The 20,905-nt window shown below is 40.9% G+C and overlaps 2 protein-coding genes across 3 annotated transcripts; both read right to left on the bottom strand.

Moving 5' to 3' along the window:
- Positions 1-747: 747 nt before the first annotated feature.
- faxca (failed axon connections homolog, metaxin like GST domain containing a) lies at positions 748-11,207 on the bottom strand. The gene is made up of 6 exons (XM_038726385.1): positions 10,738-11,207; positions 8,288-8,423; positions 7,766-7,962; positions 6,944-7,161; positions 6,136-6,252; positions 748-4,839 (listed from the first exon to the last, which is right to left on the bottom strand). The coding sequence occupies exons 1-6, from the start codon at positions 10,995-10,997 to the stop codon at positions 4,538-4,540; spliced, it is 1,230 nt and encodes a 409-aa protein (XP_038582313.1). The 5' UTR covers positions 10,998-11,207; the 3' UTR covers positions 748-4,537.
- A 1,256-nt stretch (positions 11,208-12,463) lies between these two features.
- On the bottom strand, positions 12,464-20,876 carry ccnc (cyclin C). 2 transcript variants are annotated; one of them, XM_038726386.1, is made up of 12 exons: positions 20,717-20,875; positions 20,286-20,392; positions 19,909-19,993; positions 19,357-19,426; positions 19,163-19,214; positions 18,992-19,047; positions 18,058-18,093; positions 17,861-17,952; positions 15,757-15,824; positions 15,575-15,654; positions 14,603-14,721; positions 12,464-14,275 (listed from the first exon to the last, which is right to left on the bottom strand). In XM_038726386.1, exons 1-12 carry the CDS (start codon positions 20,746-20,748, stop codon positions 14,221-14,223), a joined length of 852 nt encoding a protein of 283 aa, XP_038582314.1. In that variant the 5' UTR covers positions 20,749-20,875; the 3' UTR covers positions 12,464-14,220. The 2 variants fall into 2 exon arrangements, with proteins under 2 accessions (XP_038582314.1, XP_038582315.1); XM_038726387.1 differs by lacking the exon at positions 12,464-14,275 and having other exon boundaries at positions 15,505-15,654; positions 20,717-20,876.
- Positions 20,877-20,905: the final 29 nt, after the last annotated feature.

Below are 20,905 nucleotides of genomic sequence, written 5' to 3'. Positions count from 1 at the left end.
TCGTACAGGCATCCTCTGCATTATTCATATTTTTTAAACACACACACACATAAAGGCACATTCACCCCTCCCTGCACACAACATCCCACCTCACACATCATCCACACAGCCACATGTTAGAGAGCCAGCCAGCCAGCCAGCCAGCCAGCCAGCCAGCCCACACACACACACACACACACATACACGCTATACGCCATCTCTGACTCACCAGAGATGGTTTATACTCTGGTGTCATTGTCAGTTCTGAATTGTCTCCTCTGTCTTGTGTGGAAGGGATCTCCCAGGGATTCTGTACAATGGCCACAGAAATGCAACCAGCCAAAGTCATCAAATATCATTCATCTGCTCCTGACTGTTTGTCTCTTTCCCTTTTCATGCCCCTTTTCTCACCCAAACCCTTGCTCTGTCTCTACAGTGCTGCTCCCACGACTTGCTTTTTTTTTCTCTCTCTCTCTGCCCTCCTTTTCTCTCCCTGTTTCTCTGGAGCTCCAGCACCAACACAAAGAAAAGGGCAGAGAGCTAATTCTTCACTATTGTTGGGTAGGCTTAGTATTGTCATATGGTAGCAAGCACAGAGGGAGAGGGATTACGAGACAGATATATGCCAGAGTATACCCACCTCTAAGTGTTGAAACAGAGCAGTTTTTACAAAAAGACTCACCTGTTTTTCTTCAGTAGATGTGACATTTGAAGCACATTTCAACACTCAACAATATACACAAAAACTGAAACAAAACAAGAGGAAAATACCACAGCTATATTTAATGAAATATTAAGTGTAATCCATTGTCATACAGCTTTTTATCTCTAGGTATGATACATTCATAAGAATCTTTTTTTTTAAATGTTACAGAGCATTTGTTTCTTTTATATCATGTTCGCATATTACTTTGCATTTTTTGCCCCCCCAGCTCTCATATTTACAGTTTGCTGAGATTCCAAAAGTGTTTCAGTACACACAAACAGCACAAGACAATGCAATATGGCTTCTACAGTCTACAAGCAGAAATCTCGATGGGAGAGCGACACACACACACGACGGTCTTAACCCCCAGACCTCTGACCTTTACCTGCTGAGGAACTCTGAGACAGATGAAGTCGACCACAGAGACTGGTCTGGAAGGACTTTTGCAATTTTTCCTGTAATGAGTGAGTTTACAGGAGGGATTAGAGACACTGATCATCAGCTGATCAGCAGGATGACTGACCTCGTTGTGCTGATCTGAGCTCTAGAGGTCAGTTTGGTATTTACCTCAGTATTTTGTGTTTTTTTTATGGTTTCAACTGGACATGAATCTCTGCTGTGTAAAAATGTTATGACAGTTAAATGTGCAGAAGATGAGGGACTGTACTATTTGAACACATTGACATTATGATATGAATTTTAACATTGACATTTCAAAAACATACACATACATGCAATTATGAAAATATGCAGCTGGTCCAGTGTTACGTGTCAACAGAAGTCAGAGAATCTACAGTATTGCACTAATGCACAGATCAATACACTTGATTGATAAGAACTCTCAGCCATAGCAGAAAACACGCGTAAACATAAGAAGAAAAGTGCAACATAATAAACAATATCATTGTTTCTTAAAATCAAGCACATCCACCATCAACATTAACACATACAAACATCATAAAATAAGTAAGTAAATGTTTAATCAATATGATTAAAACATAGGTCATATGCTGGCACTGATATAAAGTAAACAGCTTTAGGAGTCAGTTTCCATAATGCTAAATCTGACTAATGATGAAGGAAGGCAAGAGCATGCAGGCAAGGGGTTTTAAGACACAGGATTCTCCAGTTTCACGTAATATTATTGTATTGAAATTCATCTGCAGCACGCACACATAAAGGCTTTACTGTCTCAGAAGTATTGATGTTTTGGGTGTTATACTGTAGAGCAGAGAACCCAGAACGCCTTAGAGCGAAGGAGCCACGCAGAGGAAAATGTTGTCATTAAATCATCATTATATTATTTGCCAGAACCGTCATCGACATCATGATCTTACTTTAACAAATGGGACCAAAGAGATAATGACACCTTTATAACCTTATATTATAACTAACCCTTTGCTGAGTGTTCAATTCTATTTATGGCTTCTTTTTGTTACTTCTTATTTCACAATATACTGCTACATAGTAATGCTACATAATTTGATGATATTTAAGTTTAAATAATCAACAAACTGGCCAATGTACATTTTTCAAAAACCATAAATAAAAAATTCTGATAAGTATCTCTTAATTTGGTTATCAAAGAATTGAAAGAAAAGTGTATTAGTGTATGTGTATTAACCAGGAAACTTTGCTGTTGAAACAAACTTGTCAGCACTCTCTGGTGGACAAACAATGTCATGGATACACTGCTTCTAAATTACCTCGAACAAAGTTTTGGCATTTCTGTACTTCAATCTCTCGATACTACTGACATATTATGTAAATATAAATAATGCATATCTGCATTAAGGCCTGGTAACACTAGCACTTAAAGTTGCCAAACTTCAATTTCAGTTAATTCCAACATTTATATAAATAAATTATATAATAAATAAATAGTTAGCAAATAGTTCAACTTTGAACTTTAACCCGCACATTTGTGCTGTTGACAGAGAGCCAAAGAATCTAAAATCGAGGAAGCTATTGTGGTATCCAATATTTGTGCATTTGACTAACAGTTCAAAATAGCACTGTAGCAGCAGGACAGAGGGTCAGTGACCTTCTATGGGGAGAGCAGTGATTGGTGGTTATGTAGGGACTGAACCCTTCTATAGAATTTGACCTCTAACCCCTTGTTTTGTTACCTCAGAATAGTACTGTACCCTTCATTAGCTGTTTTGCACCTTTCACTTTCAGTTAAGCGCCTCTGTTACAGTATTTTAGAGAGAATCTCTGGGACCTATTGTGACTGACTAGAGCTAGCCCGGCTAGCTAGCCAGATAGTGTTTAGCTCAGCAGGTAGAGCAGTTCATCAGCTAGCCCTGCCACAATGTCATCAAGCTTCTAGAGCCAAATATTTAGCAGAGACACGCCGAATCATTTCATTGTGACACTTTCTGGTGTGACCAGACCTTTAAGCTAACATTGGCCAATATATTGGTCCAGCCAATTTATCGGTCTGACCCGATTCACAAGCCTCTGTTAAGATTCCTTTGTATGTTAGGGAGGAAAGGTTCAGCTGTGAAAACGTCGCCACAGTGGGTGACTCATCCATGCGCAACACTGACCGAAGTATACATGCTGTATACCCCTTGCTTGCATTCTTATTAGTTTTAACACACAATATGTTAGTACGTGCATTTGCTGAGTGACAAACACACATAAAACCTGCACCTTATCATCGCAAACCCCAAAACCATGCAGTCTGTGGACCTCTGTCTGTTCTGTTATTGCTTTACATTTTCTGAGCGATCCATCATTTTAAGTCAAGGGGTGATTCTGCCGAAAAGGAAAAGAAGTAATTTATTAAGATCAATTGGTGTTTGTGTGGCTCATTTGTCCAGAGGCACAGACAAACACACATCAAACTTAATGAATAAGCCAGCTAAGAAACATAGACAGCATTATCAACGTGAAGCCTAAAGGGAGATCTTCATTGGCACGTATCATCCATGCACTTTCATTCAGACAATATATCTATTTCATCTATTTCTACATGATTGTTTGACTCGCTCTCAATGCTTGAATGCATGTAAAATGTCTATTTGACCTAAAGCTACTGTCCTCAGTGAAAAGCCAAACAACACAGGCACCTGAAAATGTATGTTGCTTCTAATGTGTGTGTGTGGGGGGGGGGGACCAGCAGAGTGGTTATTCACAGAGACTATTACAAGACGATTTGGTCATTGAGTCCAACACAAAAGGGATTTCACAGGAGAAACACCTACAGAATTTACACATGACAGAGGGGGTGGATCTATATTTGAGGGCTATCTATACTATTTATAATCATATATAATCAAATATTCTATCTGTTAAATTTCAGAATCAGATCCATTTATAAATATTTACACTGAATTGTATTCATTCACAGAAATCCTGTACAGTTCCCCACGTGTCATATCAATACAAGGCGTTAAGGGTTCAGTTAGTCAAACACACACATGGCTGGGTGGCGTGAGTTGCTACGAGGATAACGAGTCACACACACACGTAGTTGCCACGGTTACGACAGGTGACAGGTTGTGACTGCAGGTGACGTCGACCACGTGGAGGAGTTTCTCAGCGGCGGCGTCATTTACTCCTGGTTTCTCTACTTCTGGTTCTCACTTTTATTCTGCCTCTCTTTCCTCTTCCCCTTCACTGCAGCTTTTCTGCTTTCACATTCTTTTTTCTCTCCCTTTGGCCTACGTTTCACTCCCTTTTCCCTCTACTGCAAACCTCTCGGTCCTCAACTTCTCCGCTGACACAGGAATACTCCCCAGTTATTTTCTGTTCAAAGAGGTAGGGGGCATGAGTACAAGTGGGACGCAGCTCCCTCCTGTGGTGTGCGTATATGCGTGGTGTGCACTATATCTGTATGTTTTGTCAACACTTGAGCTGGTCAATTTCAGAGCACTCCGTGTCCATGTCAGAGTCATACAGCGAGTGGCCCGTTGGGTCGCTGTCGGGCGACGGCGGCGGGTGCTGTGGCGTGTGAGTGTGCGAAGTGTGCGTGTCGTCCTGGAAAGAGCCCGTGCGGGAGTAAAGGCCCAGGTCAGGGAGCTTAGAGGCTGAGTCGCTGCACTCTGTGGTGTTGTTGTAGCAGAAGTCCTCCAGGTCCACGAACCACTCGGGCCAGAATCGCCGGCGGATGCGGTCGCAGTACATGGCCAGGTTGATGAGCTCACCTGGAGGGGACGGACAGGACGAGTGGGTGAGGTGCTCTGAACATGTTGCGCAATCCCTCTGATTAATAAAACAACATTAGAGCTAGAATGATTCCACAGTTAATCAAGTTGTCATTCTGCAGAAAAATAGGGATCAATTAATCACCTTTAAAGTAATTTTTCCAGCAAAAATACCACACACATTATTTGGCTCCACCTTCTAAACTGTGCAGATTTGCTTCTTTGTCTTGTGTGAGAGTAAACTGATAATTTGCTACATTTTTACTCCTGGTTGGTAAAAACATGCATTTTGAAGACATCACCCTGGGCTCTGGGAAACTGTGTTGCGCATCTGATGGGTTTGTTGGACATTTTATCAATAAATAAGTTTAGTTATTATAATGTATACATGGACTACAGTTGAAAATTAGCCTGCTGGCTAACACTGGCACATTTACAGAAATGTTGATTAATGTGCACTGTCCTTAAATAAATAAATGAAAATAAGTTAATTGCAGCCCTAACTAACGTAATTTTTCAGTCCAGTGGTTTCCAAACTGGGGGTCAGGAACTACTTGTGGGTCACAAGATGACTGACAAGAATAAGAAAAAACATTTCTGCTACACAAAATTAGGTATATTTGGTTTGACTTCTTTCTTGTAAAATGTAAAATTGAATATGGATACTATTTGATATAGAGAGATATTGCAAAAATACACTAAACCAAACAGCTTAGCTTGCTCATCCATTTTCTGTGAATTCAGTTTTAAATTAATTACACTTAAATCAGTGAATCATATTTGAACATCAGTTCTGTGCTTGTGTCGGACAGAAGTCAAAAAAGGATAGTTGTGTTTTAGAAGAAGATATAATTTACTAAACACATCATATATATAAATTATTATGTCAGATGAAACCATTTTGAGTTACAATTTTACTTGATATTTAATGATGTTGCCATACATGGTTCACACTTTATAAAGTAAAAAATAAAATAGTACTACACTCATCCACAGATGTTGCCATCAGCATTTGGTAGATAATTCTCAGTGAGGTCTGTAGATTATCCAGAATAACCAGGACATTGTTTCTGAGTAAACATGCTGCTGTTGACTTTTTATAATCTTATTGTTTCTTGTGAATGAAATTTGTATTGGACTGGCAGCAGAAGCCTCGGCGGTAGATATCTCAGAATCTCAGTAAATAAAACTTAAGCTGTCCTCATGACTAGATACTACCGGGGATATTAGAGACAACACAGCATGTTTCTTTATAATACAGAATTATGTTGTAGATTTCTGTTTCAGTGAACTCACCTTTAATTAGCTGCTCCGGCCGTGTTCCTGGCAGTGTCCACATAGCAGGGGCCAGGTGACTGAACACTGCAGCGTCTACTGTCGAAAGCTTAGAGCCCATAAGATACTTCTTATCACCTTAGACAGCACACAGAAAGAAAAGTCGGCTTGCTTCGCATAGCATGAATTCTGGAGGCCTACCGTCAACTCAAAAGGTAGGCAGACACTATATTAACATAAAAAAGCAATTTCATTTTTAAGTTCTGACAAAAAAACAGATAATATTTGTACAGAAAGGAAAGAAAATCACTTCCGGCCACAAACTAACATGCATCAGAGATCAACTGATACCTTTAGGGTTGTGAAACTTTATTAGCAAGTGCTATTTAGAATGGCCAAACAACACTTTCCTTGCTTGCATGCTCTCAGCTCTGTCTATCCTGCCAGAAACTGACAGAGGTTATGTACCAATCCTACACTGCAATGCTGGGTCTTCACCACAGGAGGCTAGTAATGTGCTATCCTTCCATTTGGTTGGAGCCGCTGCTGTCCCTTAACAAGTTCAAACTTATATAGCTGGATATAGCTGGTTATAGTTCTCAAGACGCACATTAAAAAGCCGTTGCAATAATTTTACTTTGCCAATACACCTGTTTGTCTGCCTCCAGGACAAACCAGACAGGCGACACAAATTGTTTCCCAATTACAAAACGAACGTCCTTAAATTCCTGTAGACACAGAGTACAGTCATAAATGCTAGAGAAAAACAGACTGGGTTCTACTGAAGGCTCACATTCTTCTCAGCAAAAACATCCTTTTAGCTCCTCACCTAGTAGAGTGGCCAGGGTCCGCATGTCCTTCTCCATGAGGGCGTAAACTTCCTCCTTAGAGAAGCGCCCAATCCCATGCCCATACATCTCCCTCTTGACGATCCCGCCGGTCAGGTGACTCAGGATCCACTTGAGCAGGTCGCTCAGCGGTCCGCTCACAGACAGCATCTTCTGGGTCTCCTCCAGGTTGTCCACCCACTGACAGTAAGCTATGGTCCTGCACACACACACACACACACACACACACACACACACACACACACACACACACACACACACACACACACACACACACACACACACACTTCAAGATCAATGCAAGCCCTAGAATTGTTACTACAATGAATACTACTTCTAAGAAGACGTGAAAGAAGGAGAAAAAGTAACTTGATGGAACAAAACACAGTAGGAGAATGAGGATGTTTGACATTTTCTCAGCCAAATTATTAAATGCTCTATAATGAAATAAAATAAATATCAAGTGTGATATCATCCTGGTGGAAAAATAGGCCACAAATAAATTCAATTTCACAATTTTCTTAAAAGAAAAGTTTGTTATTCACATTTTCTCAGGAGCATTGTTGCAATGTCCAGGGGCCACTAGGTATTTAAAAGGTCTTAATTGATAATCTCCACTTCATTTTACAAAACGCACAAGCAGCTGGGAGGACAACAGGTGGTTTCAAGGGTCTTAATATTGGAAATGTCAAATAAAATTGAACAGGCAGTCTTTGCTTCTCAGCAATCTGGCACACAAAAAAGTATTAGCACTGTTCTAAGACAACAGCAAAAAATCAGTTCAAACTTGTCTGGTCCCTTACCAGTAGAAATGCTCCTCCACCATTTTGGTGATGGCGCGAGACATGGCCCTCTCCTGCGGCGTCAGGCTCTTGTTGAGGCTCGCGCCCAGCCTCTCCTCCAGGAAGTCGATGATGAATTCGGTGCCACACACCTGCTCCTGGTTGTATTCGATCCACGGCATCTTTCCCTGCGGTGAAAGCTTCCCATCAAAGTAGTTCTGCAAAAGAAAGGGGATTTGGGAAATGGGGGTGGGCGGGGATTTATAAAGGGAGATGAGAAAGGGAGGGAAGCCAATAGAGAAGGTGGTTGGTGATTGTTATTAAGTAAATTAAATTGGAACTGCATCAAGACAAAATATTTAAATGAAATTGTAATTATTAACTGGGTGAGTGTAGCAGCATAGACTCTGTGTTGGACAATAATTAATCACAGGAAAAGTAATTACAACAAAATAACAAACAAAGGATTTTGTCACAAAGAAATTGGGATTAAAACATCCTCACATCCTTTTTTCTATCACAGAGACATAACCACAGCTCTACCTTGTAGGGCAGGTCAACCATACGGAGGTAGGTCTCCATCTTAAGGCAGAAAGGGGACAGGGACGGGACACCGGTTTTGGGCCTGGAGAACTGGTGGAGTATGATGGCATCTTTAGAGTCCAGCTCTTCCTCCTTTCTGTATGGAGAAGAGAATGAAAGAGCTGCGGGTCACGTAGAAGAGGCTGGGAAAAACAGGCTATCTGTAATGATCATGTTGTGAAAACATAATTATTTTCAGTCACATTTAGGGGACTTATCTTGGCAAAATAATTGTTTGAAACAATGAAACAATGTCACAAAATAGTGAAAAAGTCCACAGTGACATTTTAAAATGTCTTGTTTTGTCTATATCAAAATAGGTGCAGATTAATTATCTGTCAAACGACTAATCAATGTATTGACTAATCATTTCAGCTCTAGTTATGGTTAAAGTTAGGCTAACCAGCAAAACTAGGTAACTGCCTAGGCCACAAACACTGAGGGGCCCCAGAACTCCCAGGTGCACTGCATGAGAACTGGTTTATAATTTGGTTAACTGAACATTTGTTAGGTAACATGCACCACTAAATTATAATATCAGCATAAGCAGGTCCAACATTTTTCATTTATTTTGTAGCCCTGTCTTGTAAAGGGGCCCTTTTTAAAATGGTACCACATTATATCTCACTTGTTTAAACTAAAATCAAAGTATAAAAAAACTAAGGAATTGTGGCTTTACAAGGGTTATACGTCAGACTATTTCTCAGGCTGGGGGTAGTGACTTCATGGAGTCTCTGCAGGTTTCTTGGTAAAAGTGATGACAAGACTGCAGTTGGCACCGTTGGACAGAGCTACTCTAGCTGTTTCCAGTCTTTATTCAAAGCTAAGCTAAGTCTGCTAAGATAAGTTAAATTGTGTGTGTGGTGGGGTGGATGGGGCTATCATATAATTGATTAAATAAAATCAAATGATCTGCAGCCAATGTCCTCTAACTATCAGTGAGTGGCTGTCAGCCCTGTGCCATTTAGACAAGCCACGGGAAAACTGCTATGTCAAAATAATGACGCACACCCCTGTGAAAGACTATGGTGCATAGATACAGTTGGAGGCTACTTCAGGGACACTGGCAGGCAAATCACAACACATTCACGTGGGCACAATGCAGAAGTAAAGGGAGCTGTCGAAGTGCGAAGTGCTGAAACGTAAAAAAACAAGCCTCAGATGAGAGGAGCTGTCTATTTCAGAGTGGTGCTGAAATGTACTCTTATAAAAAGGCCGGTTTTGGTGCAATAACCTATATAATGAGTTAATCCCTGTTTGCAACAAAGGCACGATGGTAGCGGACAATGAAGAGAGAGAGAGGGAGGTGCAATAGGCTAATTAACAAAAACAAAAACAACAGCTCGAGGGAACGAAAAACATGACAGCCAGTCGGGATGAACTCCATGCAAATGAATATTTACAGCACAACAAACAGCCTGTCTGCCTTTTACGTAGACTAAAAATTATCGGCCCCGCATTAACTGCGGCTATTAGTACACAGGTAGGCTATAATATATGTAGAGCCTCGTTCTCTGTTGAGCTGAAATCGCTTTATATCAATTAAACATCCTTTTAATGTTCCAAACGACACTTAAACTTACGATATTATGGTGAATGTCTACTCTATGGGGCCTATTGCTGTGGGTCTGTGTTTCGTCAACCGGGGGGGGGGGGGGGGGGGGGCTGGACTGCAGGTAACCCGAGATTCTTTAAGGACAACACACTCAGTCAAACCCTCAATAATCAATTAACGAACAGATCTATATTCACATTCCCATTTCCGTCACAACTCACTCACTTTGTAAATTACCTAGTGGGCTATGTTTGGGGCTTTGGCGTTTGACTGTTTACATCACAGCACCCCCCCCCGCCCCCCGCTGCAGTGCTTAGACTGAAACCAAACTCCGGAACGTGCGCGTGGAGCAGGAGGGGGGTCCACAATAAAGCAAACACAAGATGAACATGTCCTTGAAACACAAGACACATGAAAGTGACCCGATGTCATAGTCTGTAACGTCAATTCATATAGCAAGAGAGCTGTTACAAACAGGCCTGCAGACCGGCAGACGAGCATCTCGGAAAAAAAAGAAAAACACTGGAAAATGAGCTTTAATGACCGAGCCCCGAGACTGAGCCACGGGCCTCACCGTAGGACGCTCGTGCCACAACAATAAGCTAATAAAGGTGGAAATAACGTCCTGATGTGTGTGTTTGTGAGGAGGGAGTTCATGGAGGTTACATCACAACCCACCCACTCACGATTCTCCACTCACCCCGCCCAGCCTGACAAGACTAGCAACATCAACACCCCAGTGAAAATACAGCAGACCTGGGAGACAGAATAACATCAGCAGTGGTGTTCTGCTCTGGCCCAAGAGGCCTGACAGTGGGAGGGGATGACTCCCCTACAGCCTCTGTGTGGTCGGTACCTGATGGCCAGCAATTCGTGCAGCAAATAAGCAGCGGCAGCGAGCAGAGCCCCTCCGGTCAAATACAGCGTTTTCCGCCACCACGAGTCCGAGCCCAGCGCGGACATTATCCCGCCGTAGTCCTGCAGTGGGCAGGCGATGATGTACCCATAAAACGAGAGCTGCTCATCGGAGCCCAGCAGGCCGGAGGAGAAGCTCTGGTTCTGGCCAAGATCAACCACACACGACCGCGTCCAGGCAAACCCGACGCGCCAGTACATGCTCTCTGTCTCCGGCCACTTTCCGCCTCACTTTGGCAGCTCGGGGCTTCATCAGCGGGGGCTTCATGAGTGCAGAGGGCTGCAGGCGCAGGCCGACTGAACGAGAGACAGCCGACTGGACACCAGCATCCCGCCCGGAGCGTGTCCCCGCAGCGGGGTCGACATCCTCCGCAGCCCGCACGGAGCTCGCTGGCTGTGGCCTCCCTCCTTGCGCGGTCAAGTAGGACAAATAACAACAAAGCATCCGGTTGTGTCTTTCAAAATAAAAGTTTATCTTTCGCAACATTCTAGGAGTAGGCTACACTTGAATGTCGGAGTAAAAACAAAAGATGTACATTAAAATGTTTATTCAAACATCATTTATTATTTAATTCCTACATCCTACATGTCCTAACACAGTTGGTATTAGAAATGAGCAAATTGACCCCGTCGGAGATTTACTTTAGCGGGGTTGTGGTAATTTGTCAGTGAAGTCAAATTTATGGTAGGCTACCTTTCAAAACCAGGGTTACAAAGTGCTTCACATGGATGGAGGTAGTACAATAAAACAAAACATTGAAGACAAAAACAGTTCAAAACAACACTTAATGAGGTTAAAAGAAGCATTAAAATAGCAGACAATTGCTCAATAAATACAGTATGATTGGTACTAAGAGGTGACAGTTTACATAATGCAGATGTTAAGAGGTGCACAGGGCCCTTTAGTAGGAGGTAACTGGTGATGGTGACTATAATTCTACTAGTAGGCCTACAAACTAATATACTAGTTTTAGGCCTATAGAGTCACTGCTTCTACTATGACCACTATAAATAACAATGTATCAAATCAGGCAAGTGAATCAAATGCAAGGCTCATAAAAGGTAATAAAGACTATATGATTTAGGCCAAGAGTAGTAGGCTATAATAGGTATTAAAAAACAAAACCTGTCATGCCTCTGCAACTCTGAGGGATGCATATTCCCGGAAAATATATATTATATATATATATATACATACAAAATGTCACCTTTACAGACTTTTTTCATGTCTTCCATGAATAAGACCTACCAGTTGTGTTCACAACTCCTTATTTAAGCGAATAATTCTGCTGGTTTTGCTACTTTATTTCTTACTCTGCCATTAAAATTAAACCAAGTGTAGGGTTTTATTTTGAAGGAGAAATGCTGCCGCATTCTGCGGACTTCACGCGGGTAATGTGACGTCACGGTGATTGTACCCCATGGGACCAACTCCTAGAGGAAACTACTAAAAACATCTGATTCTATTCAGCGAAATAGCCAAGTACTATTTCTTTATTACTTGTATGCCACTAGGGCTCCTACCCCAGCCATTATTTTGAAGTAATACTGACGTTAGACAAAGGGACTGAACATGACTTTTGTAACATGCTGGAAGATTCCCACAAATACATTACATAGCCTACTGCACCAACATGACAACAGATTGAATAACAGCGGCGAAACACTTTGCTTTGCACACAATACATTTTATTTGACCATAAATGATCTTCCAACATAAACAGTTTCAAGTAATAAAACAATTTTGGGAAATGTTCTTACCAGAACTAGTAGGAATATTAAAGTGGGGTGAAGCCCTTTTATTTTGACGCCGTTCATGTGAACAGTCATGTAACAGATGGAGCCGGCTGAAAGGGAGGAAAACGCCAGAAGGCAAAGCAGAAAGAGGCTGCATCGAACTTGACTCAGTGGCTTCTCCAGCTCACCTGTGTTTGGTGTAGCACCATGTTTTTGTACCTTTTTCCAATAGTGACAAAAATGAGGCGTACAGGAAGCCAATGAGGAAGATGCGGTCAAGCATTGCCACCAAATCCACCCCTAAAATACATTTTCCAGTCTGCCTGACGGAACAATGGGCTTTTTATGAAGGTTTTCCCCACGTAACCAGCAGCTTTTATTTTGTAAGGCTTTCAAGAACCTTGTTTTGAGTCAAGCCACATACAACTCCCACTGTATTATACCACAAAATATAGAGACAATTAACACATATTGCCACAATTCAGTGATTAAATAGATGGCAGATTAAAAATTAGAATGTACAACCAAAGCTTTGCAGACAAATCTAGAACGATTGTAATTTGTATTTACTCCAAAAACGTTTCCTTGACAAATTAATAAAAGTTTTACAAAAAACAACTTTGGACAATACATTATTCTGCAACTAAAACAGAACAAATGGAAAATAATGACAATAAAATTAATAAGCATTGCAGCAGGCAAACAGAATCATGACAGTGAAACAAACAAGGGCACTTTCATCTGAAGTACAAGTACGAAGTGATACTAGCTCATGATTTCCATTTAGGTTTCCTTAACTGAGAAAAAAAATGAAAGATCAAAATAAATGAATTGAATTATAAGACTATTTACATAAGGAAAGTGGGAATGGGAGGGAGGAGGTGGCGTTGTCATGATTCAAAACAGTAAATTCTTGTAATCAAAGAGTTAATTTCTACCATAAAGAGGAGCCTCTCTTGGGATTTTTCCTGCCAAGGTTCATGATCAACCAGCACAGACCTCACAGGGCAGGAGTTATCCAATCACAGTTGCACTGGGTGATATCCAATCAGATCTACTCTAACAGCACAGGATCAAATCCTTTTACAGAGAAGACTACCCTCGTCCCTGAGGAATGAAAACCCACCCAGACCACTTGGCCACTCACGTTGTGTACACACACACGCACACATACACGCGCGCGCGCGCGCACACACACACACACACACACACCCACCCCCCCCCTTGTGATCAAGTTTTCTCGAATCCCATGGAGCTCCACATGAAAGGACTCACTCCTCTGGGCTATTCAAGGATGTCAGGATCATCACAATGACATTTAAACAGGTTTCTACTGAACCACCACATCTGATCTCCTGCCAAATGTTTCTCAGTTTTTGTTCATTCGAAGTCTGGAGCAGAGTAGAAGCCTCTACGAGACGACAAAACTGATCGGCTCTTTGCTGCAGGCATTTCAGTGGCTGCTCGCTCAATCCATAAACCCATAGTGATCAGAGATGGGGGGAAAAGTGAAGAAATGGCTCTCAAGAATTTGTTGGGGGTGTCTGTATCTCAGTCGGCTGAAATGTGTTTTTGCCAGCTGACACCTCGTAGGTCTTGCGGTTTGACATTTAAAAAAAAAAAAAAAGATCCACCCCTCTCTACATCAACATTATCGATATCCATGGAAATATAAACGCTGCGCATGCTAAGACTGGCTGTAGGAGTTGCTTTGGTTCCCATTGGAGCTCTGGTCACTCTCACTGTAGAAAACACCGAGACAGATTGGGAAAATTATTTCTCACAGTTCATTGAGATACATCACAAGGTGTCCAGTTTCAAAGTGCTCTCATGTGATTCATTTTGCTGTCTGGGCTTTGTACATTTTCCTGGTCCATCACATTCAGGTAAAATACACAAGTAATTTCCTGACTACATGATCTCAGTTCCCCCCCCCCCTATAGCAACGGGAAAATGCACCTTTATACTGTTTCTGTATGGTTCAAACAATTTACCAGAATCTGTAACATAAAACATCTATGTACTATAAAGGCCGACAGGGTTTACACACAGAACCAAGTGTGTGCTACCTGTTAGGAGGAGGTTTGGGCTTAGGCATCTTGTTTAGCACGGCAGCTATCTCCTTCCTGTCATCAAAGTTTTTCCACTGGTCGTACAGCTTCAGAATGACGCGGATAATCTCCAGGATCTTGACAGAAGAAATGCAAAGAAACTGAAGTTTAGTATGGGTCCCAAAAAAAAAGTAAAACGAGTTCTCTGCCTGTATATTTTATACAATGTTGTCAACAGAAACAGCTACTGTAGTTCAGAGTGGCAAAGTCAGCCATTCTTTGACAATCTATAATTAATCCATCTAATATCTTTATCTATATTATCTTTGCATCAAATGAATATGACAGAAGACCATGCTATAGTTCACAATGAGCCTACATATTAATCTCACTGCCTCAAGATGGACTACAAACACTAATATGGCTGTCAGTGCTTAAACAGGACATTCCTAGAGATAAAGTGATCAATGTCACCTTCAGAATAATTCACTGTTATTGTCATAGTCAGATAGTGTCTGGTGTTTGAACACCATGCTCTTAGACAACCAGAATGAAACTTTTCTTATGTTAAAATATTTATAAATAAAAGTGTATGTGTTAAACAGTAACTGAGCATTCTGTGTCTGTCTGATTAACAGTGTGTTAAATGTCAAACTCCCCAGTGAATCAAGTACTTTATTTGTTTGTGAGTGATTTTTGGGCGTACGCAATTAAGTGCGTTTATAACCCCTTATGACAAACAACCCAACTCAAAACACAGGCAGCAGTAGGCCAGACTGTAGCCAGGAAATGCAGAAAGGCATGCCAAATAAACAAAGACCAGTAAAGCTAAATGTGGAAACCCAATTCCAAACAGAGATGAATGTCCACTCTTTCTCTAAAACATAGCCTTCTTACATTTATCATCTGCTTTTTTTTACCTCAATCAGCTCAGATTCTCCAACACCCAATCATTTTTAAAATGGTGTTTGGGAATGAGGCCGTTCTTACTTTGTCCATGTCAACAGAGAGCTCCGCAAACCACTGCCTGGCATCCTTCTGCTGCACCACGCAGGCGACATGCAGGCAGGCTGCGGGACGAAAAGAACAACTGATCATGTCACATCTGATAAATCTTATGTTAAGTAACTATTAAACAGCTGCAATGAGAAACACACGGAGACAAATCTTACCCAAGGCAATCATGAAGGGAGGGTAGAGGAGACACAGATCTGTCCTGTATGTGTCATTCACTATTCGCCTGGTGCAGACAGAGACACTGAGTAAGCCCACCAACAACAGCTTAAGTCCCTTTTCCACCGCATGGCACCAGCTCACCTCGCCTCAACTCTACTTGCTTTTTTTGGTTTTCTACTGGGCAAATCTGGTACCTGGTTGGTAAGTTGTTGCACCTCCATTGAGGTTTCGAGTGAGCTCAAACGATAGTAAAAAGGTGACGTGAAAATACTGCAGACTACTGTCACTTTTTACGGCATCATCATTGCGTGCGCTAGATCAGGTTGTCCTGAACAAATCCTTCATTTTTAAATAGTTTAATCAGAGATTGTGAGGTAGTAACTGTAACAATACTCTGTACTTTATTATTATTATTATAATAACCCACAAAACCTGTGTCCTTGTCCTGTGTGCGGAGCAGCGTGTGTCACGTTGAAGATTACGTCACTGCAGTTTTGTGCTGTCGCTATGACGACCAGCTACATTGAGAGGAAGGGATGGGTACTGAAACCTGATATTAATTGGCCCCAGGGCTAAAATATAAGATACCGTAGTAAGATTAAGAAATTGTCCATGATGCATTTTCACTTTTCCCAATGCAGAAGAGAAATCTCTTGTGGTACCTGTATGCTCTCATTCTCTCACATCCCACAGCACACACGCTCGGGAAATTGCTTGCGGAAACACAAGCTATCTGTCCTAACATTTAGCGGAAGTGCGTCATATACAGGAAGAGAAATGCACAGTTTTCGACTGCGTTCGACAGTTAACTAAATTATGTGAAAATAGTAACCATTAGCCAGCTGATTGTTCAGATATGGTTCATATATTCAATTACCCATTTAAATATTTTGCAACTTTTTTGTTAAGATGCTGCTCTACCCATATTAAAATACATTTGATTGCAGACTGCAAAGCGCAATTCGCTCCACACAACCTCTCACTTGGTCGCTATCTCTCTCGCAAACACGGACAACAGACCCGTCTGTGAATTGAATGGTTGGTATTATAAACACAGCTGTACAAATCTGTCCAACACAACGCTGTCAATGTCGGAGACCCATCTTCAAAACAGTTATTAGCAAGCATGTAAGGAGCCTAGCTAATAAGGATACCTATATGTATATATATATATAACTTTGGAAAACAGCTGTCAAAGTTATCACGCTGTATAACTGGTAGTCAACAGGTGCGTTCGAGAACAATGATCAGGCCTTGCTCCCACAAGGTCTATTGACGTTTTGCAGCGCAGGTGTTGTGCCGAATTCTGCAAGCCTGCCTTGAATTACATACACTTCGCGAGAGGGAACGCTCTGTTATACTGAGAAAAGAGGTGGATGCAAATTTTGGCAGGTAGCCTAAAACATCCATTTTGCCGAACTATGCATTCACTTATTAAGGTCCTTTTAGGACACTTTGACGTTCACATTGTTTGAACGCGGTTAATGCCACGTTTTTGCTGAATCTCAAGAAATGGTAGCCTACTTTTACTAAGTGTAAGAATATGTTAACTATTCTTAATGTTCATAAAATATATGCTGATCATTTATCACTATTGATGAACCCCACAAAGAATAGTATAGTTAAAAACAGAACTTTAATGCATTTTCATGCAATTCTCGACAGGCATACAAAATTCGGCACAACCCCTCCCACAGTTACGCTGTCAATCTGTGGGAAACACTGCATCATCACAACATTAGAGACTATGATTGTTTATGATTTGTTCAAAACATTGCTTTTTCTTTTGCTGTAAATACTATTTCACATTTCAGAAAAATTAAGTAATTTTAATTCCGTTCTTAATTTGTAAGAGTAGTTACACCGCAAAAATGTTAACCACATCCAACCCTATTGAGGGGGTACTATATCTGCAATGGAAAATGGAGGACAGGGCACCAAAAGTGAGTAGAGGCGAGTTGAGTTGGTGTTATCAGCAAATTGTTAAGCACCATATATCTGTATCTTGTATGTTGGGAATTGAATAATAATATAAAAATTATTAATAATAATAATAATAATAATAATAATAATAATAATAATACACCAAAGGTATCGTACCAGGCCAAGGGCAGCAGCATGTCCTCCTGCCCCATATCCTGCACATACTGCAACAGTGGTCTGTAGGGGTGGTACACAATCAGACAGCAGTCCTGAAAAATAGATTATATCAATAATAAGTAATCCAACCACGCATCCAATCAAGCAAAACACGGCAAACAGTACAGTAGTAGAGATATTAAACTCTCTCCACTCACCATCAACTCCAGAAGGTAAAATTCACATTCTAATATCTGTAAAGACAAAAATTAAAATTTTATTCAACATATCACAAGCTGTTTTCACAGTGTTTGAAAGAAAACAAAGATGGCCACTCTTCATGGGGCCCAACAGCAAAAATGCACCCATGTCAGGTTGAAAACAATAATGATTCAAAATAAAGTCAAAAGAGTCTCTGGGTAGTTAATTAGATTTCTTTAATAGCGTGCAGTGCATGTATTATATTTTATGTGACACCTGTTGTTGGGGAGCAACATCAGGCGATATCAACTGAGCTTTCAAACAAAAACTACAAACATTATTGCTATATTGTCCTTGTGCCACCATCACAATTACATTTAGGAATTGCAGCACACCGCCAATTCATTCCCTGCTGTGTGAACCACTCCCTCCTTTTGTCGCTCCATGGTGGCTCACTATAAATAATAGTTTACACAGCTTTCTGGACAGGTGGCGTGTCAGAACAGCCCTGCTGACGTCCTGGCAGCTCGGTGGAGATGCTGAATAAATAAAAATTCTGGCAGTGAGCACCACTTGAGAAATGCAGTGCAGGATTATTGCGTGCGCCATCTCGTACAGACTTTTAGCGGGGGTTTGCGAACATTAGTTGTGGAATCTCGCGCATTGGTAGACACTGACATGGCAACACTGTGAGAGAGTGTATGGGGTTCGTGGTATGCGGTAATGTACCACAGCAGTCCATAAATAACATTGCAAAAAAATAATGTGGTTGATTGATAGCATCGCTATGATTGGAATTTGAGTGGTTTAAACTGGTGACTTTGTTTTACTCATGGACACACTGTCTTAGGCTGAAACATCTCCTTCAACTTTGCCTCCTAGTGCAAGTCACTCTGGATAGCAGCATATGAATGCCAAAAATGCAAATTATTCCATAGACATTTTACTTACATGATTCATTCTGTAAGGGAACTCCTTTGGAAAGGCATAGGAAAATCTTGTTTTCACTGTTTGAGAAAGACAAAACATGATTCTGTCGTCTCCATCGCAGAAAAAACACAATTTGAGAGACTTGTACTACTTGCAAGTTTTGGAAATATGTTTCAGAACGTGGTGACTTACACACAGATGTTGCTGCAGAGATCAGCCTGGTATTGGACACAACTCCAAATTCCTGAAAGGACATACATGTTTGAGCTCAGATCAGATAAATACAGCTGGACTTGGTATTTTACTTATCATTAACCATGAGCTGAGATGGTGAAAATGTCCAGTGTAAAATTCTGGTCTTACTGGCACCACAGAAACGTCCATACCTCAACTTTAGAAGCCAGGAAAACACAGGTCGGAGCCATGAGCACCGGATCTATACTTTTCAGGGAATACCTGCAAACAAGAAGAGATAAAGATTTCTCAGACTTGCTTGGACGAGTAGGATTTAGACAATAGAAAAATGCAGTGGAGATTAAGTGATGATGTCACACACAACACTGTGCAGAGCTACAAAATGTGAAGTACATTAAGGGAAAATGGCAAGGTGTGCACAAGCTCATGTAATATTGACAATAGCATAACATTATTGACTACCTAGATAAAATCAATGTGAGAAATTTTGATCAATGACAATATTGTATTCATATGATAGTCTTATCCTAAATAGAGGTTTCTGAGAAAAACATATCATGTAAGGATGTGAATATGAAAGGCAGGCAGTTATTCACCTATTCAGATAAAAATGTCAGATAAGTGTGTCAAAACATAGTACAGATATTATGGCAACATTTTGTACAAGCACATTACTATTACCAAAGTCGCAGATTAAATGTATTCACATCTCTCTTCTTCAGCACTACGCTGATACCTCTTACCTGGCATAGAAGCGTTTGAAGTAGACAGTTGCAGTTGCAATGACCTGCTGTCGCAGCTTCAGGTGTTCTCCCAGAGCCTGGATCACTGAAAGAGATGGAATTAAACACCAAATATCTGAACCTGGCTTAATTATGTAGTTAAAATTACTTGATGAGATGTGAATAATGAGCACAAGTACACATCATTTTAAAAAGACAACTACATTACTCATACATAGAAAGTATATTACTGTATATTGTTCAGTTAGACTGTATTAGTGGCATACATATGATGTTGTGTAATTTAATGTAGAGATAATCTAAGAAGTAAACAGGTTTTATTGTAAATGAGTGCAGATACCGGGCCATGAAACACAGACTTGAATTAAATAACTTACCATTCGCAAAGAAAATCTGCAGCTTCCAGTACTCCTCTTCTGAAAGAAATTTCAGATCCTTCTGGCGCTCTTTCATCAGGTCCTGCTTGTCCAGAACCCACTGCAGACTTGACGGACAAAATAAAACACACTATTTAAATATACTCACACTGGATAGTCAGACTGTTAACCAAGCTAGCAGATATCGTTAACAGCACCAACGTGAAACACTGTTAGACCTTAATGTTGCTGTCACAAAGCATGTAAAATATAAAATGAAGCTAGTCTAAAAATAAAATAGAAGTCTTTAAATTGCTATTTTATATCGTAGCAATAACGTCAGTTCAGGAGAAACTGTTAGCTTTGCTGTAGCGGCACAGCTAGGCCTCACAACACAGACGGTGATTTACAAAATAAAGACGTAACACGTCGACAATTTAATTACAACTTACTAATGAGAACTTTGCCAGAAGTTTCCCGCCATGTCGTAGCAGCTGAGGTAGAGAAGCACACTTTAAACTGATTTTACTTTCCTACAAAGAAGTGGACAGCACAGCCAAAGTAGACACTGGAGTAACATGGAAACCCTTCCGGCGAAGGATAGGCAATGTAATACAATGGTTCCGCATTTTGTTTCCTCC

This window comes from Micropterus salmoides, unplaced genomic scaffold (genome assembly GCF_014851395.1).
Source record: "Micropterus salmoides isolate LMB-PRFRI ecotype aquatic unplaced genomic scaffold, ASM1485139v1 Ms_hic_scaffold_18, whole genome shotgun sequence".
In the NCBI taxonomy this organism is placed as follows: Eukaryota; Metazoa; Chordata; class Actinopteri; order Centrarchiformes; family Centrarchidae; genus Micropterus; species Micropterus salmoides.
The sequence above is the reverse complement of the archived record's forward strand: the minus strand, read 5'-3'. Positions and strand labels throughout refer to the sequence as shown.